At 50.1% G+C, this 13,600-nt stretch overlaps 1 protein-coding gene across 1 annotated transcript; it reads right to left on the bottom strand.

Annotated features, from left to right (window-relative positions):
• Nucleotides 1-22: 22 nt before the first annotated feature.
• On the bottom strand, nt 23-2,679 carry LOC122371395 (mitochondrial import inner membrane translocase subunit Tim29-like). Its single transcript, XM_043347685.1, has 3 exons — nt 2,506-2,679; nt 822-923; nt 23-522 (listed from the first exon to the last, which is right to left on the bottom strand). The coding sequence occupies exons 1-3, from the start codon at nt 2,552-2,554 to the stop codon at nt 95-97; spliced, it is 579 nt and encodes a 192-aa protein (XP_043203620.1). The 5' UTR covers nt 2,555-2,679; the 3' UTR covers nt 23-94.
• Nucleotides 2,680-13,600: the final 10,921 nt, after the last annotated feature.

Genomic DNA, 13,600 nt, shown 5'->3' with positions numbered 1-13,600 from the left:
TGCGGGCACATAGACGACAATATTATCTACATAAACATTATTGCATTTCAACATCGAAACAAGTACGACACGATGAGGCAAACACGGGTAGCTTTCACTTGGTGACGGTGGCCACCTCTACTTCTGCGGGCACCACCGGCGCCTTATCCGCGAACAGCTTGTCGTTGACGTCATAGTCCCGCATCGTGCGCCACAGCTGCCACCAGCGGCCGAACGCGCCCACGTCCAGCACGCGCTCGTGGAAGGCCAGCCGGCTGGGCCGCAGGTAGTCGCACTGGGCGGCGTGCAGCGCCGTACCCTCCGGGTACGGCCGCTCCCAGAGCAGGCTGAGCGGGCCCAGGTTCTGCGTCTGCAGCCGGCGGTCGGCCTGCAGCTGACGCAGCCGGCGCACGTGCCGCTCGGCGGCCGGCCGGCGCAGCTGCGGCGCGATCAGACGCAGCCGGCCGTCAGCGGCCAGCAGCTGGTCAGAAAACTGCTGGTCGCCCGGACTGGTGTTCCAGGCCACCAGCAGCGTGGCAGTACCTGGCAGCCAGACAGATGGGATTATTAGGGGAGGTAGAATCATAGGTGAACTAAAATAGTGTAAGCCAATGTCAATGCTACTTCATACCAATACTTATTATATGTTCATACTGGAACAAAGCATCACTATTCACTAGCCTTCTTATTAAAGAGTTCAAAGCCAAATTGTTCAGGAACTACTAAACTTTAAAATAAACCATCAACAATGTGTTAACTGAGCATGAGTCAGCATATTTTTCACTTGCTAAATAATCAAAATTCATGTGCTATTCATATCAGCAAAAAAAAAAAAAACTCACCAGCAATGTGGACAGATGATCTCAAAGGATGGCTTTTTATGTCTTTGACTGTGTCATGGAAAACCTCAGCATAGTCCTGTCCAAGCTGCTTCCAGTATGCCCCTGAAATTACATAGGTAGGTAATATTGATGTCAAGTTACAAGCAATATGTCTGTGAATTGTGATGGTATTATATTGGCATCAATCAAATTCACACATAGGTAATACCAAAGGAAAGGTTGAGCAATGAGAGATACAGCAAAGGAAACATACATTCAGCAAGGAACAGGGACACCCAAAAGGCAGAAAAAGGAAGGATGGGGAAAAGAAGTACCTACCTACCTATTACTATTATTACCCGCGCACCGACGGGGGTCTGCGCCAACTTAGTACCGACGGGGGGGGCGGATGACCGCCCCCCCCTGAGATCTCGAGAACGAAGCAAGATAGCGACAAGCGGTAAACGGCATCGGATACGCACGGTCAAGATCTACAATTATTACGAAGGTCATTTTCAGGTCAGGTCAAAGCTGACGTCACAGGGGTAGAAAACGTCAAAATGGCGGCGCTAAATATGGAGAGAGTTTTTCTCGAATAACTTTCGAATTAGTCAAGATAGGAACAAACTAAGGGCATCATCGTGATCCTCTCGTCAATCCGCATCGAATGATATATATGTTGACCTCGAAAGGTCAAGGTCAAAGGTTGACCTCAGGTCACGTGACCTCGAGGTCATCATGTATATCATTCGATGCATCTTGACGAGCTGAACACAATGAGACCATCCACGCGTCTGTATCTTGTTCCTGTACGGAGTTATTGGCCAAAAACCTTTGGTGACCTTTGATGACGTCACATGACCTCACAGCTGCCCAACAGCAAAACAGACCTCAAGGTAGTGAAGGTTGATCGTATATGAAGTCATGTATGGTATATGGGGCCATTCCGACCCGTTTTAGTGGTAAAAACAGGGAGTTGATTTTTCCCCCATTGACTTATAATGGGGAGGTCGCGAAATTGACCTGACCTTAGGTCACCGATATCAAAATTCCAAGATATACAAATTGTAGCTACTAATGACCTAATAACATCCTGCGACTTTCAAAGGCCTCCGACATCTACTGTAGCTCTGGCACGGTGACAAAGTTGCAAAAAAGTGACTTGAGGTTGGGTCATTCAAAGTGACCTGGTGACCTGACCTTGAAAGGTAGGAGGTTCAAACTTGCACACCATGTGTAAAATTGATAAGGGAATAGTCATACCAAATTTGCGCCGCGGTTTTCCCGCATATCCGCCCCCCCCCCCGTCGGTGCGCGGGTTAAAATTCAAACCATTGAAAGTTGTGAGGTTTAAGTACAGGTTAAGAGTAAAATACACTAGTACTTAACATGCAATGCAGCAATCATTTCACTTTAAGACATTAACAAAATATGAAAATCCTTTGGCAAGACATAATCCAACTCCTAAAATTTACCAATTTAAGAATGTTTTGCTTCAAATAAATGTGGTCAATAGAAACTGCGGAGTCCATATTCAATTCCAAATTAAAATAGAAGAGATCATATAGCACAAAAAACACTTAATATTTTCAGACAGCACCTCATTTAGAATTTTCTTTAGTAACATTTTTTATGCAAGCAAAATGAAAAGCAAGATGTGTTTTTATCAAAATTGTAATGCCTCCTAGAGCTGCAGATCACTCACCCCATCTCGCGAGAGGACCGTTCCTGAGCCGTGTCAATAGTTTCGACATAAGGATTATATACTAAAATGCTAACAAAATTCACAAATATATATCCATATAAATATCTAAATAGCACATCCCCACATCATCCGACACCACGACGACACACAACTGCAGGACACAACCAAAGCCCTGATCGGCGGACGGCTAGTACTCTTGCCGGCGCTCACATACGTGCTGGTTGCCCCGGCAACGGGCTATTGACCAATGAGAAGAATGGTAGTTGATATATTTTTTGAATATGGAAAAAATAGAGTATTCTATTCTGACGAGTAAAGCCAAATTCATAAAGCAGTTATTTTTTAATTATATGTACCAGAAATAACCTACTGACCATAGTTTAAAACATAGTCTAAAGTTAGTTGAAAAGCGTATAGTTGATACTAAGATGGAAGGAATCAATGGAAGGCGGAAATGGCGCAGCTGTTTCATTCTTAAATTGTGTTCGCAAGCAGGATTTACGTAATGCTAGCGACATCTATTAATGTAATCGGGGACGCTGATTGGCTGACCGAGTCCGTGAACAGTATCACTAATGTACGCCAGTACAGGGTTGAGGCAATGTGCGCATGCGCAGGAACTTGTGCTCTCATGGAGGGGCTTTTGGTACCTCGGACAGCGCCCAATGCTTTTTGGACCTGTTATGGCCTCCGCATCGAAAAACGCTAGATAAAAAGGTTGTAGAGGAAGCTTGAGGCTACCTTTCCCCACAATAATATTGGCACTTTATCTTTTAGCTTACGTGTGAGGCTCGCTTGAAAAAGGTCGATTTAACATGGAAACCCTATGGGGTAGTAGTTTTTGAGCGCCCATTTGGCCTAATGCTACCAACTGTTACTGGCTACCCCTGCGTGCACGTATGTGTGCGCGGGCTAGCGCGCTAGCCGGCCGCCGAACAGCGCCCAAGACACAACCACAATATGTAACGGAAGTTAGCAGGGATTCAGCAGGGGTTCAGCAGGGATTCAGCAGGGATCGACGGCCCCTACGATTTCGCTGAATTTTGGTGGAGAGGTGCAAAATGGTGTCCTCTATCGAAAATCCTAGTGCCAAAATGCGGGGAATCCATCAGGGGGGCCACAAATCCCAAAAAACAGTATGCCCTCAGGGCACAATCGACGAACTTTGAAAACCCTACTTCTAGCCGTCAAAACAGCTAAAAATGCACGTCATTCGAAAGACGACAAAATTTTACATGCAACGGTACCAAATTTAGGGGGCTAGCGCCCCCCTGAACCGAACAAAACAGCTTCAAATATATGGGCCCCTGAGTATGCCCTCGGGGCATAAATAAACGTTTTCAACAATTTCAGGCCTATAACATCGACAAAATCCAGCAATATGCACATCATTGGAAAGAGCGTAATTTCCCAAACAAAAAACCCAAGTAACATTTTTCGATGGGGCCCACCTGGGGCCCACGGGACCCAATTGAAATTTGGGGCCCAATGGGGCGGCCCCTACGATTTTCTTCAAAATTTGCACAGACACTCTCCTGGGCCCCCTCTTCAATCTGGCTGAAGAAACCTACCGGGGAATCCAAAGGAAGGGGCCCAAAGAGGGCCCCAAAGAGGCCCTTTCTAAGTATTGCCCCTAATTTTGCGACCAACCCCGGCAATATGCACATCATTGGAAAGAGCGTAATTTCCCAAACAAAAAAACCCAAGTAACATTTTTCGATGGGGCCCACCTGGGGCCCACGGGACCCAATTGAAATTTGGGGCCCAATAAGGCGGCCCCTACGATTTTCTTCAAAATTTGCACAGACACTCTCCTGGGCCCCCTCTTCAATCTGGCTGAAGAAACCTACCGGGGAATCCAAAGGAAGGGGCCCAAAGAGGGCCCCAAAGAGGCCCTTTCTAAGTATTGCCCCTAATTTTGCGACCAACCCCGGCAATATGCACATCATTGGAAAGAGCGTAATTTCCCAAACAAAAAACCCAAGTAACATTTTTCGATGGGGCCCACCTGGGGCCCACGGGACCCAATTGAAATTTGGGGCCCAATGGGGCGGCCCCTACGATTTTCTTCAAAATTTGCACAGACACTCTCCTGGGCCCCCTCTTCAATCTGGCTGAAGAAACCTACCGGGGAATCCAAAGGAAGGGGCCCAAAGAGGGCCCCAAAGAGGCCCTTTCTAAGTATTGCCCCTAATTTCGCGACCAACCCCGGCAATATGCACATCATTGGAAAGAGCGTAATTTCCCAAACAAAAAACCCAAGTAACATTTTTCGATGGGGCCCACCTGGGGCCCACGGGACCCAATTGAAACTTGGGGCCCAATGGGGCGGCCCCTACGATTTTCTTCAAAATTTGCACAGACACTCTCCTGGGCCCCCTCTTCAATCTGGCTGAAGAAACCTACCGGGGAATCCAAAGGAAGGGGCCCAAAGAGGGCCCCAAAGAGGCCCTTTCTAAGTATTGCCCCTAATTTCGCGACCAACCCCGGCAATATGCACATCATTGGAAAGAGCGTAATTTCCCAAACAAAAAACCCAAGTAACATTTTTCGATGGGGCCCACCTGGGGCCCACGGGACCCAATTGAAATTTGGGGCCAATGGGGCGGCCCCTACGATTTTCTTCAAAATTTGCACAGACACTCTCCTGGGCCCCCTCTTCAATCTGGCTGAAGAAACCTACCGGGGAATCCAAAGGAAGGGGCCCAAAGAGGGCCCCAAAGAGGCCCTTTCCTAAGTATTGCCCCTAATTTTGCGACCAACCCCGGCAATATGCACATCATTGGAAAGAGCGTAATTTCCCAAACAAAAAACCCAAGTAACATTTTTCGATGGGGCCCACCTGGGGCCCACGGGACCCAATTGAAATTTGGGGCCCAATGGGGCGGCCCCTACGATTTTCTTCAAAATTTGCACAGACACTCTCCTGGGCCCCCTCTTCAATCTGGCTGAAGAAACCTACCGGGGAATCCAAAGGAAGGGGCCCAAAGAGGGCCCCAAAGAGGCCCTTTCTAAGTATTGCCCCTAATTTTGCGACCAACCCCGGCAATATGCACATCATTGGAAAGAGCGTAATTTCCCAAACAAAAAACCCAAGTAACATTTTTCGATGGGGCCCACCTGGGGCCCACGGGACCCAATTGAAATTTGGGGGCCCAATGGGGCGGCCCCTACGATTTTCTTCAAAATTTGCACAGACACTCTCCTGGGCCCCCTCTTCAATCTGGCTGAAGAAACCTACCGGGGAATCCAAAGGAAGGGGCCCAAAGAGGGCCCCAAAGAGGCCCTTTCTAAGTATTGCCCCTAATTTTGCGACCAACCCCGGCAATATGCACATCATTGGAAAGAGCGTAATTTCCCAAACAAAAAACCCAAGTAACATTTTTCGATGGGGCCCACCTGGGGCCCACGGGACCCAATTGAAATTTGGGGCCCAATGGGGCGGCCCCTACGATTTTCTTCAAAATTTGCACAGACACTCTCCTGGGCCCCCTCTTCAATCTGGCTGAAGAAACCTACCGGGGAATCCAAAGGAAGGGGCCCAAAGAGGGCCCCAAAGAGGCCATTTCTAAGTATTGCCCCTAATTTTGCGACCAACCCCGGCAATATGCACATCATTGGAAAGAGCGTAATTTCCCAAACAAAAAACCCAAGTAACATTTTTCGATGGGGCCCACCTGGGGCCCACGGGACCCAATTGAAATTTGGGGCCCAATGGGGCGGCCCCTACGATTTTCTTCAAAATTTGCACAGACACTCTCCTGGGCCCCCTCTTCAATCTGGCTGAAGAAACCTACCGGGGAATCCAAAGGAAGGGGCCCAAAGAGGGCCCCAAAGAGGCCCTTTCTAAGTATTGCCCCTAATTTTGCGACCAACCCCGGCAATATGCACATCATTGGAAAGAGCGTAATTTCCAAAACAAAAAACCCAAGTAACATTTTTCGATGGGGCCCACCTGGGGCCCACGGGACCCAATTGAAATTTGGGGCCCAATGGGGCGGCCCCTACGATTTTCTTCAAAATTTGCACAGACACTCTCCTGGGCCCCCTCTTCAATCTGGCTGAAGAAACCTACCGGGGAATCCAAAGGAAGGGGCCCAAAGAGGGCCCCAAAGAGGCCCTTTCTAAGTATTGCCCCTAATTTCGCGACCAACCCCGGCAATATGCACATCATTGGAAAGAGCGTAATTTCCCAAACAAAAAACCCAAGTAACATTTTTCGATGGGGCCCACCTGGGGCCCACGGGACCCAATTGAAACTTGGGGCCCAATGGGGCGGCCCCTACGATTTTCTTCAAAATTTGCACAGACACTCTCCTGGGCCCCCTCTTCAATCTGGCTGAAGAAACCTACCGGGGAATCCAAAGGAAGGGGCCCAAAGAGGGCCCCAAAGAGGCCCTTTCTAAGTATTGCCCCTAATTTCGCGACCAACCCCGGCAATATGCACATCATTGGAAAGAGCGTAATTTCCCAAACAAAAAACCCAAGTAACATTTTTCGATGGGGCCCACCTGGGGCCCACGGGACCCAATTGAAACTTGGGGCCCAATGGGGCGGCCCCTACGATTTTCTTCAAAATTTGCACAGACACTCTCCTGGGCCCCCTCTTCAATCTGGCTGAAGAAACCTACCGGGGAATCCAAAGGAAGGGGCCCAAAGAGGGCCCCAAAGAGGCCCTTTCTAAGTATTGCCCCTAATTTCGCGACCAACCCCGGCAATATGCACATCATTGGAAAGAGCGTAATTTCCCAAACAAAAAACCCAAGTAACATTTTTCGATGGGGCCCACCTGGGGCCCACGGGACCCAATTGAAATTTGGGGCCCAATGGGGCGGCCCCTACGATTTTCTTCAAAATTTGCACAGACACTCTCCTGGGCCCCCTCTTCAATCTGGCTGAAGAAACCTACCGGGGAATCCAAAGGAAGGGGCCTAAAGAGGGCCCCAAAGAGGCCCTTTCTAAGTATTGCCCCTAATTTCGCGACCAACCCCGGCAATATGCACATCATTGGAAAGAGCGTAATTTCCCAAACAAAAAACACAAGTAACATTTTTCGATGGGGCCCACCTGGGGCCCACGGGACCCAATTGAAATTTGGGGCCCAATGGGGCGGCCCCTACGATTTTCTTCAAAATTTGCACAGACACTCTCCTGGGCCCCCTCTTCAATCTGGCTGAAGAAACCTACCGGGGAATCCAAAGGAAGGGGCCCAAAGAGGGCCCCAAAGAGGCCCTTTCTAAGTATTGCCCCTAATTTCGCGACCAACCCCGGCAATATGCACATCATTGGAAAGAGCGTAATTTCCCAAACAAAAAACCCAAGTAACATTTTTCGATGGGGCCCACCTGGGGCCCACGGGACCCAATTGAAATTTGGGGCCCAGAGGGGCGGCCCCTACGATTTTCTTCAAAATTTGCACAGACACTCTCCTGGGCCCCCTCTTCAATCTGGCTGAAGAAACCTACCGGGGAATCCAAAGGAAGGGGCCCAAAGAGGGCCCCAAAGAGGCCCTTTCTAAGTATTGCCCCTAATTTTGCGACCAACCCCGGCAATATGCACATCATTGGAAAGAGCGTAATTTCCCAAACAAAAAACCCAAGTAACATTTTTCGATGGGGCCCACCTGGGGCCCACGGGACCCAATTGAAATTTGGGGCCCAATGGGGCGGCCCCTACGATTTTCTTCTAAATTTGCACAGACACTCTCCTGGGCCCCCTCTTCAATCTGGCTGAAGAAACCTACCGGGGAATCCAAAGGAAGGGGCCCAAAGAGGGCCCCAAAGAGGCCCTTTCTAAGTATTGCCCCTAATTTTGCGACCAACCCCGGCAATATGCACATCATTGGAAAGAGCGTAATTTCCCAAACAAAAAACCCAAGTAACATTTTTCGATGGGGCCCACCTGGGGCCCACGGGACCCAATTGAAATTTGGGGGCCCAATGGGGCGGCCCCTACGATTTTCTTCAAAATTTGCACAGACACTCTCCTGGGCCCCCTCTTCAATCTGGCTGAAGAAACCTACCGGGGAATCCAAAGGAAGGGGCCCAAAGAGGGCCCCAAAGAGGCCCTTTCTAAGTATTGCCCCTAATTTTGCGACCAACCCCGGCAATATGCACATCATTGGAAAGAGCGTAATTTCCCAAACAAAAAACCCAAGTAACATTTTTCGATGGGGCCCACCTGGGGCCCACGGGACCCAATTGAAATTTGGGGCCCAATGGGGCGGCCCCTACGATTTTCTTCAAAATTTGCACAGACACTCTCCTGGGCCCCCTCTTCAATCTGGCTGAAGAAACCTACCGGGGAATCCAAAGGAAGGGGCCCAAAGAGGGCCCCAAAGAGGCCCTTTCTAAGTATTGCCCCTAATTTCGCGACCAACCCCGGCAATATGCACATCATTGGAAAGAGCGTAATTTCCCAAACAAAAAACACAAGTAACATTTTTCGATGGGGCCCACCTGGGGCCCACGGGACCCAATTGAAATTTGGGGCCCAATGGGGCGGCCCCTACGATTTTCTTCAAAATTTGCACAGACACTCTCCTGGGCCCCCTCTTCAATCTGGCTGAAGAAACCTACCGGGGAATCCAAAGGAAGGGGCCCAAAGAGGGCCCCAAAGAGGCCCTTTCTAAGTATTGCCCCTAATTTCGCGACCAACCCCGGCAATATGCACATCATTGGAAAGAGCGTACTTTCCCAAACAAAAACCCAAGTAACATTTTTCGATGGGGCCCACCTGGGGCCCACGGGACCCAATTGAAATTTAGGGCCCAATGGGGCGGCCCCTACGATTTTCTTCAAAATTTGCACAGACACTCTCCTGGGCCCCCTCTTCAATCTGGCTGAAGAAACCTACCGGGGAATCCAAAGAAAGGGGCCCAAAGAGGGCCCCAAAGAGGCCCTTTCTAAGTATTGCCCCTAATTTCGCGACCAACCCCGGCAATATGCACATCATTGGAAAGAGCGTAATTTCCCAAACAAAAAACCCAAGTAACATTTTTTGATGGGGCCCACCTGGGGCCCACGGGACCCAATTGAAATTTGGGGCCCAATGGGGCGGCCCCTACGATTTTCTTCAAAATTTGCACAGACACTCTACTGGGCCCCCTCTTCAATCTGGCTGAAGAAACTTACCGGGGAATCCAAAGGAAGGGGCCCAAAGAGGGCCCCAAAGAGGCCCTTTCTAAGTATTGCCCCTAATTTTGCGACCAACCCCGGCAATATGCACATCATTGGAAAGATCAACGGCATCCTTTGGATTCCCCGGTAGGTTTCTTCAGCCAGATTGAAGAGGGGGCCCAGGAGAGTGTCTGTGCAAATTTTGAAGAAAATCGTAGGGGCCGCCCCATTGGGCCCCAAATTTCAATTGGGTCCCGTGGGCCCCAGGTGGGCCCCATCGAAAAATGTTACTTGGGTTTTTTGTTTGGGAAATTACGCTCTTGCCAATGATGTGCATATTGCCGGGGTTGGTCGCAAAATTAGGGGCAATACTTAGAAAGGGCCTCTTTGGGGCCCTCTTTGGGCCCCTTCCTTTGGATTCCCCGGTAGGTTTCTTCAGCCAGATTGAAGAGGGGGCCCAGGAGAGTGTCTGTGCAAATTTTGAAGAAAATCGTAGGGGCCGCCCCATTGGGCCCCAAATTTCAATTGGGTCCCGTGGGCCCCAGGTGGGCCCCATCGAAAAATGTTACTTGGGTTTTTTGTTTGGAAAATTACGCTCTTTCCAATGATGTGCATATTGCCGGGGTTGGTCGCAAAATTGGGGGCAATACTTAGAAAGGGCCTCTTTGGGGCCCTCTTTGGGCCCCTTCCTTTGGATTCCCCGGTAGGTTTCTTCAGCCAGATTGAAGAGGGGGCCCAGGAGAGTGTCTGTGCAAATTTTGAAGAAAATCGTAGGGGCCGCCCCATTGGGCCCCAAATTTCAATTGGGTCCCGTGGGCCCCAGGTGGGCCCCATCGAAAAATGTTACTTGGGTTTTTGTTTGGGAAATTACGCTCTTTCCAATGATGTGCATATTGCCGGGGTTGGTCGCGAAATTAGGGGCAATACTTAGAAAGGGCCTATTTGGGGCCCTCTTTGGGCCCCTTTCCCTTGGATTCCCCGGTAGGTTTCTTCAGCCAGATTGAAGAGGGGGCCCAGGAGAGTGTCTGTGCAAATTTTGAAGAAAATCGTAGGGGCCGCCCCATTGGGCCCCAAATTTCAATTGGGTCCCGTGGGCCCCAGGTGGGCCCCATCGAAAAATGTTACTTGGGTTTTTTGTTTGGGAAATTACGCTCTTTCCAATGATGTGCATATTGCCGGGGTTGGTCGCGAAATTAGGGGCAATACTTAGAAAGGGCCTCTTTGGGGCCCTCTTTGGGCCCCTTCCTTTGGATTCCCCGGTAGGTTTCTTCAGCCAGATTGAAGAGGGGCCCAGGAGAGTGTCTGTGCAAATTTTGAAGAAAATCGTAGGGGCCGCCCCATTGGGCCCCAAATTTCAATTGGGTCCCGTGGGCCCAGGTGGGCCCCATCGAAAAATGTTACTTGGGTTTTTTGTTTGGGAAATTACGCTCTTTCCAATGATGTGCATATTGCCGGGGTTGGTCGCGAAATTAGGGGCAATACTTAGAAAGGGCCTCTTTGGGGCCCTCTTTGGGCCCCTTTCCCTTGGATTCCCCGGTAGGTTTCTTCAGCCAGATTGAAGAGGGGGCCCAGGAGAGTGTCTGTGCAAATTTTGAAGAAAATCGTAGGGGCCGCCCCATTGGGCCCCAAATTTCAATTGGGTCCCGTGGGCCCCAGGTGGGCCCCATCGAAAAATGTTACTTGGGTTTTTTGTTTGGGAAATTACGCTCTTTCCAATGATGTGCATATTGCTGGGGTTGGTCGCAAAATTAGGGGCAATACTTAGAAAGGGCCTCTTTGGGGCCCTCTTTGGGCCCCTTCCTTTGGATTCCCCGGTAGGTTTCTTCAGCCAGATTGAAGAGGGGGCCCAGGAGAGTGTCTGTGCAAATTTTGAAGAAAATCGTAGGGGCCGCCCCATTGGGCCCCAAATTTCAATTGGGTCCCGTGGGCCCCAGGTGGGCCCCATCGAAAAATGTTACTTGGGTTTTTTGTTTGGGAAATTACGCTCTTTCCAATGATGTGCATATTGCCGGGGTTGGTCGCGAAATTAGGGGCAATACTTAGAAAGGGCCTCTTTGGGGCCCTCTTTGGGCCCCTTCCTTTGAATTCCCCGGTAGGTTTCTTCAGCCAGATTGAAGAGGGGGCCCAGGAGAGTGTCTGTGCAAATTTTGAAGAAAATCGTAGGGGCCGCCCCATTGGGCCCCAAATTTCAATTGGGTCCCGTGGGCCCCAGGTGGGCCCCATCGAAAAATGTTACTTGGGTTTTTTGTTTGGGAAATTACGCTCTTTCCAATGATGTGCATATTGCCGGGGTTGGTCGCGAAATTAGGGGCAATACTTAGAAAGGGCCTTTTTGGGGCCCTCTTTGGGCCCCTTTCTTTGGATTCCCCGGTAGGTTTCTTCAGCCAGATTGAAGAGGGGGCCCAGGAGAGTGTCTGTGCAAATTTTGAAGAAAATCGTAGGGGCCGCCCCATAGGGCCCCAAATTTCAATTGGGTCCCGTGGGCCCCAGGTGGGCCCCATCGAAAAATGTTACTTGGGTTTTTGTTTGGGAAATTACGCTCTTTCCAATGATGTGCATATTGCCGGGGTTGGTCGCGAAATTAGGGGCAATACTTTGAAAGGGCCTCTTTGGGGCCCTCTTTGGGCCCCTTTCCCTTGGATTCCCCGGTAGGTTTCTTCAGCCAGATTGAAGAGGGGGCCCAGGAGAGTGTCTGTGCAAATTTTGAAGAAAATCGTAGGGGCCGCCCCATTGGGCCCCAAATTTCAATTGGGTCCCGTGGGCCCCAGGTGGGCCCCATCGAAAAATGTTACTTGGGTTTTTTGTTTGGGAAATTACGCTCTTTCCAATGATGTGCATATTGCCGGGGTTGGTCGCGAAATTAGGGGCAATACTTAGAAAGGGCCTCTTTGGGGCCCTCTTTGGGCCCCTTCCTTTGGATTCCCCGGTAGGTTTCTTCAGCCAGATTGAAGAGGGGGCCCAGGAGAGTGTCTGTGCAAATTTTGAAGAAAATCGTAGGTGCCGCCCCATTGGGCCCCAAATTTCAATTGGGTCCCGTGGGCCCCAGGTGGGCCCCATCGAAAAATGTTACTTGGGTTTTTGTTTGGGAAATTACGCTCTTTCCAATGATGTGCATATTGCCGGGGTTGGTCGCGAAATTAGGGGCAATACTTAGAAAGGGCCTCTTTGTGGCCCTCTTTGGGCCCCTTCCTTTGAATTCCCCGGTAGGTTTCTTCAGCCAGATTGAAGAGGGGGCCCAGGAGAGTGTCTGTGCAAATTTTGAAGAAAATCGTAGGGGCCGCCCCATTGGGCCCCAAATTTCAATTGGGTCCCGTGGGCCCCAGGTGGGCCCCATCGAAAAATGTTACTTGGGTTTTTTGTTTGGGAAATTACGCTCTTTCCAATGATGTGCATATTGCCGGGGTTGGTCGCGAAATTAGGGGCAATACTTAGAAAGGGCCTTTTTGGGGCCCTCTTTGGGCCCCTTTCTTTGGATTCCCCGGTAGGTTTCTTCAGCCAGATTGAAGAGGGGGCCCAGGAGAGTGTCTGTGCAAATTTTGAAGAAAATCGTAGGGGCCGCCCCATAGGGCCCCAAATTTCAATTGGGTCCCGTGGGCCCCAGGTGGGCCCCATCGAAAAATGTTACTTGGGTTTTTGTTTGGGAAATTACGCTCTTTCCAATGATGTGCATATTGCCGGGGTTGGTCGCGAAATTAGGGGCAATACTTTGAAAGGGCCTCTTTGGGGCCCTCTTTGGGCCCCTTTCCCTTGGATTCCCCGGTACGTTTCTTCAGCCAGATTGAAGAGGGGGCCCAGGAGAGTGTCTGTGCAAATTTTGAAGAAAATCGTAGGGGCCGCCCCATTGGGCCCCAAATTTCAATTGGGTCCCGTGGGCCCCAGGTGGGCCCCATCGAAAAATGTTACTTGGGTTTTTTGTTTGGGAAATTACGCTCTTTCCAATGATGTGCATATTGCCGGGGTTGGTCGCGAAATTAGGG

Source organism: Amphibalanus amphitrite, unplaced genomic scaffold (genome assembly GCF_019059575.1).
Source record: "Amphibalanus amphitrite isolate SeventyFive unplaced genomic scaffold, NRLGWU_Aamphi_draft 001239F_arrow, whole genome shotgun sequence".
NCBI lineage: Eukaryota > Metazoa > Arthropoda > Thecostraca > Balanomorpha > Balanidae > Amphibalanus > Amphibalanus amphitrite.
Note: the sequence above shows the minus strand (reverse complement) of the source record. Positions and strands in the feature narration are given on the sequence as shown.

What these genes read in the sequence shown, in the direction of transcription:
- LOC122371395 (XM_043347685.1), bottom strand. Translation starts at nt 2,554, where the DNA reads ATGTCGAAACTATTGACACGGCTCAGGAACGGTCCTCTCGCGAGATGG. An exon ending in CGGTCCTCTCGCGAGATGGG is followed by an intron (nt 924 to 2,505) that starts GTGAGTGATCTG and finishes ATGTAATTTCAG; the next exon opens with GGGCATACTGGAAGCAGCTT. An exon ending in ATCATCTGTCCACATTGCTG is followed by an intron (nt 523 to 821) that starts GTGAGTTTTTTT and finishes TCTGGCTGCCAG; the next exon opens with GTACTGCCACGCTGCTGGTG.